This window comes from Epinephelus moara, chromosome 22, assembly GCF_006386435.1.
Source record: "Epinephelus moara isolate mb chromosome 22, YSFRI_EMoa_1.0, whole genome shotgun sequence".
In the NCBI taxonomy this organism is placed as follows: Eukaryota; Metazoa; Chordata; class Actinopteri; order Perciformes; family Serranidae; genus Epinephelus; species Epinephelus moara.
Window position 1 is genome coordinate 11,587,991 of NC_065527.1, and position 14,016 is coordinate 11,602,006.

Here is a 14,016-nt window from a genome sequence, read left to right on the forward strand (position 1 = left end):
AATCACGCCACCATAAAATCACTACTCAAAAAATGTGTTAACACATAACACAACTATGATTGTTATTAACTGGAAATGTGTTGACATTTATGGAGTCAACTTTATGACAAATGTTACAAATTATGACCTCGTATTACTTACTAAAGTTTCCTTAAATGAATAATTTGTGACCTTAAAAAACTAAGTTCTCAAATCAAATGAAGCACCCATGGAGACATGGGAGTTTCTTATTTATAAATACCACCTCCTGACACATGCATTCATTTTGTGCTTCTGCATCATTTATACACAAGGCCCCAGATCTCCAATCAGTAAATAAGAGCCGCCTCTCCTCCTTTTCTCTCTAATTTTACTTACGCTGTATCCAGGCAAACCCGGTTCCCCCCGTAACCCGTCGTTTCCAGGGATACCCTGAAAGAAGGAACTGAGGTTGAAGTGGGTTGTTGCCAATCGACGGCTAGCCACTCCCATCTCCACCAAGGGCCAAGGCAGAGTCAAAGGGTCAGAATGATCAAACCTGTTCCTTCTCCTGCCATTACTTATGAAACTTGCCGTCATTTTGCACTCAGCGATAATGCACCCTTGTCAAAGACATGGTCTCCTCCATCACCACTTTGGATGTCTTTCTTACACCTTTGACTCTTGCAGCACAGATCACAGTAGCACCTTATTTGAAGGTCTGGTCCAGTTACAAACTTTAGAAATTAATCAAACTGATACTTAAAATCAGCAATGCATTTTTGTGTACATTTATATTTTAGACCTTCAAATAACTGTTCATGTCTTGACAGACATTCCCAAAGCTTGCTCTGTTGCTTCCCACATGGGTTAAAGCTTAAAGCCCCGGACAAGTTAGTGCATTTATCATTTGATCCTGATTATCTAAGTTTATTTTAAACCAACATTACGTTCAGTAAATAATGCTGCTCCACTTTCCTACATGCATATCATGAACTTCATTTCCCCCACATGTTGCAAAGCATATCAAAGCGCTGCTTTTCTAAAGTACTCCCACTGCCCAAGCTGAAAGCCTACATCATAAGCAGCTTGTAATTTAATCCAGACTGATGGAGCAGCTACTGAAATGAGCTGAAGAAAGACCCCTCTTCACCATCCCACTGCCCATTTCTCTTACCTGTGGTCCTTGGGTTCCAGTAACACCCTGAGGCCCGGGTGGGCCAGGTGGGCCAGGAGGTCCTGGTGGGCCCTGCAACACCCAAAGACATAGACACAAATGGCATCACATATTCATAACCAAACACTAATGAAGAGTTCTGTGCACAAACTTTGCAAGGTAATGACAGAAATAAAGCTTGCAAACACAGCTTAAGTTATGAGATAGGACTGCTGGCTGACAGATCAGACCTGAGGCCCGGGCTGCCATATGTTTGCTGAAGTTCCTGGAGCACCCTGGAAGGTAAAAGTAGTCAAAATCAGAGCAGCACTGGTTCTTGCGAAATATACAGAAAGCGCACAGTGTGACGTTAAGAATAATACAACTAATGTCAAAGCACAGAGACGCAGAGGGGAAATAACTGAGCAGGAACGTACATTTTTCTCAATATGCCTCCTGTGGAGTCATAATAAACCCCCTGAGTGTGTGTTTAAAAAATCCATGTATGTTCAGACTTTTGTTGCATGGCAACAATACTCTAGATTAAACTAATTGTATGTCTACATATTTATTTCAGTGTGTATGTGTGTGTAGGTGTGTGCAAGCATATACTCACAGGTCCACCTATACCCGTGTGCATGGGGATTAAGCAGTTGCACTCTCCAGGTTCCCCCTGAAATATACATCAAAAAAGACCCATAAAAAAAGCTAAAGTGAAACTCTTTGCAAAATTTTAAGCACAGGCTGCAAAACCCGAGCCCTCATTCAACATTAAAACTCTAGTTACTGTGAGAAAGTCGGAACTCTTTGAGCTTTCAGGACCTCTTCCGTGCAGTTTTGCTAAATCTTGAAATTTTATGCATCACAAAGACACTCAAAACTGCAGGGGGTGAAATGCTGTGAACATTTTTATATTACTTTGGGAACTTGAAGTGTTGCATTATGTGAATTTGCCTCCAAAAGCTTAATGTAGTGCAAAAATGCAATGAATATATGGTACTGTGATTTCACCTTATATCTGTATTAAAAGGAGCTTACCTGGTATCTCCAATTACACGCCCGCTTACTACTTTACTTTAACATCCAAGTCAGGTTTTTACAGTATACATGAGCTCTTCAGGACATCTCCAGACTCTGTATGAATACACTGAATAAAGATTCTGAACCCTCTGCAAAATCTTACCTATTTTGCTCATTCTCTCTTAGTTTTCTTGACTTTTCCCTCTTTAACTATGGGCTCCTGTCCCACATCTCATACCCCTCCCAACCCTTAAGCACTGCCTCCACCGCTTCTTCATATCTCCCACTCTCTCAGTGACAGTCTGGACCGGTGGCTCTGATGAATGCCGTAATTAATAGTCTCACACACTTTCTCTCTTAAGGCTCCGAAACTCCTCTTGTCTGCCAGCAACAGTACACTCGTCACCTCCGCTGCTACTCTATCTGAGGCCCGAGGCAGGTGTGTGCATGTGCGTCTAACCACATGTATATGTGCGTGTATGTGTGTGATGAGAGGAGGGGGGTGTTGAACCATCTCTTGTGATTACCATCTGTTCCACCCCCTTATATTCAAACCCCTCCAGATCCCTTCATCCAAACAAAACGGTAGACTTACCTTGTCCCCCTTAGCCCCGTCAAATCCCTGCAAAAGAAGGAGACAGCACATACACACACAGAGACACACACACAAACACTTAGTTACTCTTGCTTTGTTGTTCCAGAAGAAGCTCGCGGGGCAGTGAGCTGAGCGTAGATCAGGGGACAGAGGATGAGATGGGAGCAGACATTGCCTCTGTTATGGATCGAGGCAGACATCCTTGGTTACAAATGATGCCTAAATCAAGGACAATTCCCAAAGAAGCTCAAAGAAAATTAAAACTCTGAACAGACGCTAACATTGATACAACAACTCAAGTTTGCGACTTAGATTTCTTTAATATCTCCTCCAGTTGTAGATGCAAATGTACAGAAACATGCAAAATGAAACACTTTAGACAATAAAGTGACGAGACAACTCACAGGTCTGCCATCATCTCCTGGCGATCCTTTATGCCCGCGGGCTCCATCTCTACCCTGTTTGTGGGGGGAAAAAAGTAAATAGGAAACAGTGTTTGACAACATGACATCTTATGCGCACATGCTCATGCAAAAAGATGAATGTATGTCCTACCGGGGGCCCTGCTACTCCAATGCCCTCAGGCCCCTGTGGTCCTGGAGGTCCGACATCTCCTCTGGAGCCCTATGAACAATAACAGTGTACATCACATGGGCTTACTGTCTCAAACCAAATGAGGTGCACTTGATTGCATATTGCAACAATAACTTGGATTTCTACCTTTTCCCCTGCAGGACCAACAGGGCCAGTCAGTCCGTTGGCTCCAGGCGGTCCCTGTACAAACACACTGATTACCCCAAATTCTCAAATGTAGTGCAGAAAATAGGACATTAGAGATATGAGATGACTTACTGCAAATCCTGGGAGCCCCCTTGGTCCCTCTTCACCCTATGACATGAATGAAATAGACAAGGAAAAAGTCAGGCAGGAGGTTTAGGAGGGTGGGAAACAAAGAGTGGAGATTTGGGTGGGGAGGCCTGACTGTAAGAGCTGCCTCACAGTGGAGCAGTAGGGAAGAACAGGCTTCCCCATGTCAACAAAGCAATGAAGAGTCTACAGTGATTAAGGGATTTGAAAGAGAATGGCCAAGGATTATTTATAGATGTGATGATAAATTTATTGTTAGATCTAAGAGGTAGGAAAAAGCTGATGTCATGGAAGGATATGGTGCTCATTACTGAGATCACAGCGGGACGGCATCCACCTAGGAGCCGTGTGTTTGTTTTGTATGACAGAGCTGCTTCAGCTGTTGACATAAAACACCAGATGTGGACACATCAGTCTTACTTGGGGTCCTGGAAGGCCAACTCCTGCATCTCCAGGCTCTCCCTACAGGGGGCACAGGACAACACAGATTACAATCTGTCAGTGATACACGATTAGACACAATCCTCCGCATGTATTTATGAGCATGATAATACAATTAACAGAAATTCACACCTTGCCTCCTTTGGGTCCAGCAGGCCCCTGCACACCTGGTAATCCTGGTTTTCCCTGAAGAGAAAACACGCACGATGATTATCAGCAATTTTTCCAGTTCAGAGAGCCAGAAGTACCAATAAAAATACATGCATAGTAATATGTATATTATACATGAATAAATAAATACACAATTCCCTCACATTTTTGCCCGGCTTCCCATCCCCTGCAGGACCCGGTTCTCCTCTCTCTCCTTTGGGGCCTGGCACAGCTACACCATCACCCACTGCAGTGCCCACAGAAGGACAGCTGGTACACGCATCACCCTGGGAAAATACAAGAAGTCCAAACCATGATCCAGACACCTTTTCGAATACTCAAACATAAGTTGGAAAATGATGGTGCCTCCATTTAGCCAATCAGTGTCCATGTTTAACCAGTGGCAACCATCATTGGTCCATTGGTGACACTACAATATCACCTGCAATTTGACATCTCCATGGATGGAGAGTCAGAAACCAGATTCATACAAACTCAAAAAGACCCAACAACACATCATATATGGTGTGCAGACAACATGACTGCTACATAACACTGTAATCCCTTCACAATTGATGCAGCAGATGCAAAATAAGGTGCAGCAAAGTTAATCTGACTCAAAAGTTCAGGAACTCTGTACCTTCTCTCCCTTCAAGCCTCTTAGTCCATCCCGACCAGGCTCTCCAGGCAGTCCCGGGACTCCAGGAGCTCCGTCCAGTCCCTTTTCTCCTGAATCTCCTTCGTTTCCCTAATAACAATCACAAATGATGATAAGAGGCCTCAAACAGTCAGCTCTATGTACTTTAGGGTACCATGTGGAGGCTTTTTTTACCACTAGTAGTGCTATGGAGCAGCGTTTTCGTGAGTGGGTCCTGCTTTAATTGTGTTTTTTGTCATGTGCATGCAAGAGGACCCCATTGGTCACACTATATTCCACTGATTAACAGTTGGTGGCTGTGATGTGCCAGAAAAGGCAGCAAAACACCAACAGAAGCAGTTAAAACGACTGCTAACAAGTAAACAAGTCATGCTAGATTATTCGAATATACAGAAGATCAGCTTTGCAAATGTTTTATGAGGAAGAAATGCACTCATTTATACACACAGTGTGTTTGGGATGAGAAACACTGAATGTAAACATAACTTTTCTTTGTTTATACGAAAACTCCGCAGGGTACCATCAATTTCCCTCCGCAATCTGTTCTGTAGTCGAGTTAAAGCATTATTTTTTATCATAATTGGCTGATTTGAGTTTTCTTGTTTTATTATGAGATTTATTTAACTGTCAAACACTGATAATGGTATCAGCCTTGAAAATCCTCTGTCGGTCTGGCTCTGCTTTGAAGTCCAAGCAAAGTGATTGTGGGAGAGCTTCAAGGTAATTTAAAGCAGCCCGTCTCTGTTGATGGCAGATTTATTTCCCAGTATTTTTTCTGAGTAGAGCAATGTGAACGTTCCAAAAGACGGACTTGGTGACCTGAAATAAAGAAGAGTGACTGGGCTCTCGTGAAATATAAGTCCATACTTTGTGGGGTGATTTTCCTGCAGACATCCTTGGTCCCTGTCGTTGTCACATTAACAAAGAAAGTCTGACTGTCTCTAAAGGCAACTAGCGACTCCAAATAGCCTAATAACTCTAGGTTATGCAGTGAGTTATTTAGGGTAGTCTGTTTGGGGTATGTGTATTTTGGGTACAAGTTATTTAAAACCATACAGAATGCCCAAGAGACATTGATTAGTTGGTTTTAATGTCTCAGCTGTCATCAAGTCTCTATAATGTGGGTCACTGATACAATACACAGTGTGTGGAAACATCTCAAACAGCTTTTTATAGACTAGATCTTCAAGAAACTTCAGCAGGAAACTTACCTTTTCTCCTTTTGCACCAGCAAGTCCTGGAGGGCCCTGTGTAAGCAAATAGAAAGTGATGTTTAAGTGCAAGTGGATACATGATACACATGCAGGTGCGCGAGGGACGTACACACCCACACTCCCAAACACATGCAGTCATCTGCAAGTATCGTGCAAGCCTCTATTCATTCAGGTAAAAATAACTGTTGACATAAAGCTAACCGCAGAGGCACATGGCATGTAATTGGGAGGGGTGACAGAAGCCAACAGAGATTTATTACACTTAGTAACAATTGTGCTGTTGGAGGAGAATCCCTGCATATCTTATTTGTACAATAAGCATCGAGGCTCATTTGCCCTTGGGGTGAAATCTTTCAGCATCTCAAACTTTTCCCTAATCCAGATGCAGCTTAATCGGCTTCACCATGACAATGAAATAGGATGGCAACAAGCTGCTTTTTTTGTGTGGCATTTGTGTGATTTTATTTCTATCAGTAATTCAGATAAAGACAGACCAGTCTGACGGTGGGTGTGTTTGCAGAGTGAAATTCCACTGTTTAAAGCTACTAGTCCATACCCATTGGCAGCTTTGTCACCTTCTACCTATGCCAGTCCTCAATGCCTATGTGCAGTTTCACATAGATTGACCACGTCAGTGAGTAGAAAAACGTGGGACAGACAGAATGACTGACTGACAGAATGACACACTGACAGTTTCCGTGATTATGTACAGCATACCATACCATGACTTAGTCATACCAAAAATTAGAAAAAACAACAACAACATTGGTCCACAGGGGGAGCCACAGCGATCGGTCGCATTTTAGCCATTTTTAAACATTTCTCTGTTGTTATAGCGCCACCCAGTTGCCAATTAGAGTTAAATTTCTCCAGTCACCTTGAGGCGTCCTGTTCTACATATCTACCAAGTTTAGTAAAAATATGTACCCAGTTTCATGCAGATCGGTCAAACTTCCTAGGAAGAGATCGATTTGAAATGTTTTTCAAAAAATTCAAATTGCGGAAAATCTATATAACTGGAAGTTATGGGTTCTTGAGGCAAATTTGTTCCTCATGAGGAGAGGCATCTCTGTGCAAAGTTTCATGTCTCTATGACATACAGGGCATGAGATATGCCCATTCAAAGTTTGCAATTTCAATCATTTGCTATAGCGCCCCCCTTTGGCCAATTGATGTAATATTGCTTCATTCGCATCCTCCCATGACCCTCTACCACTGTGCCAAATTTCACATGGATTGACCAAGTGAGTGAGGAGAAAAACGTGGAACAGACACACAGACAGAGTTTTCGTCATTATATAGTAAGATATTGTAAGATAGCTGTTAACTTATGAAAATAAATTTGTGTCTTATATTTGCTGAAATTGTCACTAAATTCTTAAAAAAAAGTGCATGTGACACATAGTCTGTGAAAAAACCACGTCCCTCTTTCTCTTCCTACTGCTTCTACTGGCATTCACTAGAATCTACAACGGCTCACCAGAAACAACCAATCAGAGCGCAGTGATCCGTCATGTCAATCCCTCTATGAACTGCAATCAAACTGTCAAACTCGGTGGCGCTGAACAAATATGAATCATTTCTGCCTCAAATGTTTTCAGAAACATATCTAAGTGAAATGCCTAGCTGTAAAATAAGTTTGAGACTGACTGGCTGTGTTGGAAAATGTCAACCTAAGTAGAAGCTCCGCCCACCAGCTGGAGTAACTTCCTCATTTTACAGCTACACTACAATATGTTGGCAAAAAACAGGCAGTAACACAATCTTGATTTATATTTGATCAGCGCTGCCTTAGTTTGACAGTTTGACCTGACTGACATGACTGAAAGCTGCTTTAGAGACACCTCCGCTCTGATTGGTTGTTTTCATTCACATGTAGTAATGCCATTACAAGCGCTACAAGGCAATAGAGTAGGCCGAAGAATATGACTTAACTGTTATAGGATCTTATCAAATCATGTTTCTTGTTCCTCAGGAGCTTGGTGTTATGCTACAGCACTGTTCAATGCGCACTCAGTCAAGTTTTATTGTTTCATTAAGGTTTAAAGAGAGACTGCACAGTATAATAAACAATACAATGCAATAAAAGCACAGTAACATAGTATGTAATAACACAAAGCACAATAAAACAAGCGGCAGCGATATACCTAAAGCACTGTATGTCATTTCAGCAGATATTGGTCCTTGGTTGTTTTGCTCTTGGCTTTGGGAGTTTGGAGAGCATCATACTGCCCTCTACAGGACGGACCAGAACAGCCTTGAGAGGGCTTGACCTTTTCTCTTCTGAAAATGTATAGTGTGTCTCTCTCTAGTGTTGTGTGCGCAAGGATAGCATCTGTCATTTTTCTAGCCCTCAATCTCATTGGGTTGCTTCTATTACAAGCAAGGCAACAATGTAAACATTTAAAACAGATTAAGTGAAACCAATTTCCTAATTCCAAAAAGCTGCCTGTGTATTTTTGTATAAATGTCATCTGATCGAGTTTCTAGATATCCTTGCTGCTAGTGGCCATCTTTTTCTTACCTGTTTGCCCTCAGCTCCGAGACCTGGAGGTCCTGGTGGACCTGGAAGGCCTGGTTCGCCACGCTCGCCTCGCACTCCATCAGGCAATTTAATGCCCGCGGGTCCGCTGCCAACCTCGGCCGGCTGGCACAGACCGCACTCGCCCTAGGGAGGGGCAGAGAGCCAGAAGGGTTAGTTTGCATGAAAATGAAAATAAAGGATGCAAAAAGCAATGCATGCATCTATGCTCACCTTCTCACCCTTAAGGCCAGGGAGACCAAGACCAGGCAGACCTTGCTCTCCCTGTCAAAAGATGAAAAGAATATTAAAGTGGCATGGCATTACTGTGAAAACAGAAATATCATAACTATGAAAATAACAACACCACTGGACCTTTCTTTGTCTAGACACACTAAAGCTGCAGTTAAATAAAAGGGTTTTTGTGTTCTCTTACCTTTGGGCCTTTCTGTCCATCCTTGCCACTGGGTCCCCTCGTTCCAGGTTTTCCCTGACACATGGACACATTTCATTTAACACCATCATCGCATCAGGATGTGAAGTGAGGTTTTCTGTTTCAAAAAAACTGACTCTGAACTTACCGGCTTACCATCAGCTCCTTTGGTGCCTGCGCTACCCTGCAGACAAGTTTAAAAAAAAAAATTCACTGCAGCATCTGAATTTCACAAATTGATAAAAATGGATGGGTCTTTTAAATTGGTAATTCACATTTTATAGTAAGGTGCAACCTACAGGCAGCCATGTCAAATGATTTTGGTTTTTCAGTACCTGAGCTTTTCACTAATAGGTTCCCTGCTGAGTAAAATCCCCATGGCAGACAGTTTCGGGCCCTAAAATTAGCGCACTGCTGTGATTATCTTCCTTGTAAAGTCTATTACGAGCCTCATTCTGCAACCTACTGAGTGAGTTCACCTCATGTAAGCCTAGTCTGCCGTTGAGGCCACAGACTCTCAGAGCTGCTTCTTTTTATGTTACTTACCTTCTCTCCTCTGATGCCAGGTGATCCAACATTTCCTGGCTCCCCCTGTGGAGCAGGAAAAAGTGAACGATACATAATTTTAATGAAGGTGCTTATCACTAATCACACATGCGAGCAAACACACTGACGTGAGCAAAATCATAAAAATAATTACCAAATCAGTTTTCTTCTACCATGGGTGTTAGAGTGTATATAATTGTTTCCTTTCAGTAAGACCAACAATAATAACATTAAACTGTTCGTTATGGTTTTCTGCTTTTCATTTAGCGCTAGAATTACATTCATTCTTACAACAGACTTACCTGCTCTCCTTTCAGTCCGATCGCGGGCTCTCCCTTCTGGCCCTTCTGCTGCAGGGTTTGGGTCTGGACACCAGGGACGAGGTTAGGAGGCAACTCTCCGAGAGTGGGGCACACAGAACACGGTTCTCCCTAAAGCACGCAGACAGATCAGAGCCGGGTCAGACATCATCTCCATGTAATTATCCACATAAGGATTCATTCAAATAACAACAAACTAAATTAACACGGTTAGAAATGTTTTGTTGCTTCAAGACAGGTGCAACTACTGCTACATAAAAAAATATGTTATGCAAGACGTACAATGTGAAATTCACTAATTAGGGTACTCTGTCTAGCCGACAGCTGAATAGTCTACACAAGAAATTGTTTAACCTCAAGCCCCATAAAAGCTGACCTTTTCTCCTTTGACACCACCTGTTCCTGGTTCCCCCTGCCAAAACACACAAAAACACAGATATTCATGAAGGCAAGTTAGTCGCAACTCACTGTGTTTGCTTTGAGATGTCATCTCTCGACATGGCATTGGAAGCATACAGTGGTACAATCGGGCAGATATAGGAGTATAGCAGCAATGTGTACGGAGCAGGCTTTGAAGGCAATTTAACATAGTGGCCAACTGTGGATTTACAACTTCCAGGTGTGTCACATCATGCCACTGGCCCGAAAGAGACTTCTTCCCTTAGATTTACATTGTGAAAGTGTTTACAACTTCCTAGTACTAATACATGTATACTTTTTCCACCAAAATTAGCGTGTAAATGCCTTTTTTTACCCACTGGAAACTCGCTGACATAAGACATAAGAAAGACGATTATCAACATGGAAGGAGCTGAGGTCGTTGCTGGGTTTCTGGCGTGTCTCTTTGTTTACATGGCGGTGGAAGCTATGAACGAGAGGAGAAGACGTCTCGAAGAGGACCTCGTCTGCTGAGTTTTAAAAATGCCGGCTATTTTGTCGCTTTCTGTTGACGTCACATCCCGCCTTGAGTATATCCAATCAGCACCAAGTAAACCCCAAGCCCCAGCCAGGAGTTTCTCTGGGCCGTTCTGAGTACCTACTCCGAGGTGGGGACTTGTTTAGCCAGTGTAAAAGTTCCAGAACTCTGTCCTTCGGGGGTGGTTCCTGCGGTGGAGACACGCACCAACGGCCCGACCCCGTAAAATTACCCCGAAATTCCTGCGGTGGAAACAGGCCTAATACTGCTTTCCAATTGCCGCTAGACTAGAGCCAGGTACACAGCTCTGCCACATTATGTATAGACCTCTGCAGTGGATGAGTAGTCCGTTCAGTTTTTTTTTCTTTTTTCTGGTTTGTCATGTTCAATGTCAACAACAGGCCAGAAAACAGGTAAGTAAACAGTAGAAAGCAGCATGGAGGCCAGTGAATATGTTACAGTGGTTACTTATTTCATATACTGTATATCAGGGGTGTCCAAACTTTTTTGAATGGGGCCAGACAAAACAACATGAAAATACCTGGGGGCCAACTGATTCTCACATCAAATGGGTTTGAAAAAAAAAAAAAAAAAGTGAGACAAATGCAACCACTTTTATCTCTTAATGAACTATTGATGCCTGCCTACAAACTGTATGATAGTGCTATAATTGTGAGGCGAAGGGTAAAAATGTGAAGTGATCTTGCTCAATTAACCATTATTGTGTAAAGGGCCACATATGGTATATTCTGAAAATCAAGCTGAGGGCCGATTAAAATTGGTCTGCGGGCCACAATTGGCCCCCGGGCCAGACTCTGGACATGCCTGATATATATCTAACTCCTTCAGTCTGTCTTAAACTCTGTGCTGACTAAATTTGGAACAATGGTCGATTGCTGCTTGAGCGGACAGACAATATGTTGTGATGACCCTTCATTGAGTCGCGCTGGTAAAGGGGCTAAAACTAGCATGTCCTCCCAGCTGTCATATTTCCATCATTGCCACTCTGAGCTGGAGCTGATAAATACCTGTAACTACTGCAGAGTAATTTGTCCCGGGAGAGAATGCCGTTTGTAACCTTTCCCATTAAAACCAAAAGCCAGATATGAGCTAGTGTAAATTGTTTTTTGGTGCAGTAGGAAAGGGACTTTAAATAGCCCTTAAAGTTGAGAGTTTTTTACTACTGCCATTCATGTGAACAAGCGTGAGACCAAGCAGTTGGGAGGCGGATTTAAAGAAAACAAAAGTATGCTTGCTCTATGGGTCCATATGTGCAAAAGATGTGGGTAATTTTACAAGCTTTGTGCCATGGATGTAGCATTAGAACTGGATTCTGGAGCCCAAGATGGCGCCTAATGAGTACGGTGGAATTGCTTGCCTGGTGCATATGCCAAAAAGGTTTCTAGCTTACTTGTATGTGGCCCACTGAACATGCGCAGTAGTGTTTCTACTGCTGGCCCTGCCTATGAGTTCCTGCTTGGCTCATAGACTTTACATTGTGATTTTTAAACTGCTATTCTCAGCTTGAGGTATGCTTTACAAATATAAAACCTTTATGGATCAAAAGTTCATAATAAGAAGAGTAAGAGAGTTTGAGGTGTCCTGTCGATGGTTTTACAGATGGCTCTTTTACAGTGGTGGTCTATGGGGGAAATGCTTTTGGGCTTTTTTGCTCTGCAATACTGTGAGTGTCCACTGGGAAAAATTAGAAGCAAAGCCAAGCAGTGTTCCTTATGGCCTGCTTTATGTGCCACTGAGCAACTTTCAGAGGAATAAACGGGGCCCCGGCTCTGTTTCCAGTTCCAATCCAATCCTCTTTATACATCCTTATAGACATAATAGGTTGGCAATTTGTAGGGAGTATGTGTGTGTTTGAGTGTGAGTGTGTGTGTGTGTGCACTTTGGTCTCCTCTGTGGAGTTTAGTTCAGCTGCTTCGCTCGCATCTGCTTTAGGAGAGCGCCTTCTGCACTGCTGATGTTAGCATATCTGAATGTGTAGGACTGCAGATGAGTGTGTATAGGTCACGCTCCCGCAGAATATGAATGAACCATAAGCTGTAAATGAATGACTCTATACTGTACCTTCGGTCCTGCCTTGCCATCTGCACCCACAGGCCCCTGGTACATATAGGGAAAGAAAAGAGAAGAGAGGAGAGGAGCAGGGATGAGCCAGAAGTGTTTGTTAGTTCAACTCTGATAGAGCTAGGTCATATCTCACTCTTTCTCTCTGTTGCTCTAACTCCTTCTCCCTCTGCCCTAACCAGGTATGACAGATGGATGCTGGCATTATTGGAAATCGTTGCACAGAGAATCTCATAAGGCTCCAGATTTATATCCCCCCCACAACACACACAAATCATTCCCTGTTTCACCTGCTGGGGTAAGTGGGAAGATGCAGAAAGAACAAAAAGAGAAACACAGTGCAATGCATGTTGAGTCCAGAGAGAAAAAGATGCGTTCGGATCACATTAAAAAAATGACCTTTGCCTTGGAGAAATAAATTTTTGACAGCATATCACGCTCTCTCTCCTTGAGCTGCTGGGAGAATTACAAGGGCAAATACAACCCCGAGGTATAAATAAACGCCATACCTTCCCTCAGAATGATAAGAAAAATAAAATATATACACTATCAAACAAGCGCTCAAGGTTTAGTCGTCAGCTACAGCTCCAGACTGTGTCTACGACTTCCTAATAAAACATGTAGCAAGATCGTAAAAATGTTAAACTGAACACTCGGGGCAGAATCAGAATACATTACAGTTTGACATTACGTTCAAACTGTTGTACTTACAGCTGGTCCTCTCTCTCCTGTCCCTGGTGATCCAGGCTCTCCTTTAGGGCCTGGCTTCCCCTGCAGAGCCACTGTGTTTCCCATGTCCGTGGGCAGCACGGGGCACACCTCGCATGGGTCACCCTGAGGATTGAACACGAGTCAGACACACAGTGTGTGGATGAGAGAGCACACAGGCGTGCAGATTAAGAGATTTAAGACAATGTTGACAGCTACCTTCTCTCCTTTAGACCCCGCCGGTCCTCTTGGTCCCTATGACAACAGCAGAATCCCAGTCAAACACTGATGTATCAGCTCAGTTTGAATACTGTATATTGGAAGCTCATGCATACACACTGCTGAATATCAATCAATGTTTAAAAGAGTCTCTCACTGGATCTCCCGGCAATCCATCTAGTCCTGGAATTCCTGCATCTCCCTGTTAACAC

The 14,016-nt window shown here is 43.0% G+C and overlaps 1 protein-coding gene across 3 annotated transcripts in view; it reads right to left on the bottom strand.

Moving 5' to 3' along the window:
• Positions 1 to 14,016, bottom strand: part of col16a1 (collagen, type XVI, alpha 1) — a 58,143-nt gene that overhangs the window by 21,093 nt on the left and 23,034 nt on the right. For 2 of the 3 annotated variants that reach the window (XM_050034378.1, XM_050034377.1), the window contains 25 exons: positions 13,962 to 14,006; positions 13,805 to 13,840; positions 13,589 to 13,711; positions 12,878 to 12,913; positions 10,256 to 10,291; positions 9,862 to 9,990; positions 9,560 to 9,604; positions 9,162 to 9,197; positions 9,017 to 9,070; positions 8,815 to 8,865; positions 8,584 to 8,727; positions 6,057 to 6,092; positions 4,828 to 4,935; positions 4,352 to 4,474; positions 4,170 to 4,223; positions 4,017 to 4,058; positions 3,582 to 3,617; positions 3,450 to 3,503; positions 3,285 to 3,353; positions 3,134 to 3,187; positions 2,730 to 2,756; positions 1,731 to 1,787; positions 1,366 to 1,410; positions 1,136 to 1,207; positions 358 to 411 (listed from right to left, as the gene is read on the bottom strand). In XM_050034378.1, the coding sequence (XP_049890335.1) occupies positions 358 to 411; positions 1,136 to 1,207; positions 1,366 to 1,410; positions 1,731 to 1,787; positions 2,730 to 2,756; positions 3,134 to 3,187; positions 3,285 to 3,353; positions 3,450 to 3,503; positions 3,582 to 3,617; positions 4,017 to 4,058; positions 4,170 to 4,223; positions 4,352 to 4,474; positions 4,828 to 4,935; positions 6,057 to 6,092; positions 8,584 to 8,727; positions 8,815 to 8,865; positions 9,017 to 9,070; positions 9,162 to 9,197; positions 9,560 to 9,604; positions 9,862 to 9,990; positions 10,256 to 10,291; positions 12,878 to 12,913; positions 13,589 to 13,711; positions 13,805 to 13,840; positions 13,962 to 14,006 (1,566 nt within the window). The remainder of the gene's footprint in view (positions 1 to 357; positions 412 to 1,135; positions 1,208 to 1,365; positions 1,411 to 1,730; positions 1,788 to 2,729; positions 2,757 to 3,133; positions 3,188 to 3,284; positions 3,354 to 3,449; positions 3,504 to 3,581; positions 3,618 to 4,016; positions 4,059 to 4,169; positions 4,224 to 4,351; positions 4,475 to 4,827; positions 4,936 to 6,056; positions 6,093 to 8,583; positions 8,728 to 8,814; positions 8,866 to 9,016; positions 9,071 to 9,161; positions 9,198 to 9,559; positions 9,605 to 9,861; positions 9,991 to 10,255; positions 10,292 to 12,877; positions 12,914 to 13,588; positions 13,712 to 13,804; positions 13,841 to 13,961; positions 14,007 to 14,016) is intronic. The other variant, XM_050034379.1, reaches the window with a different exon arrangement.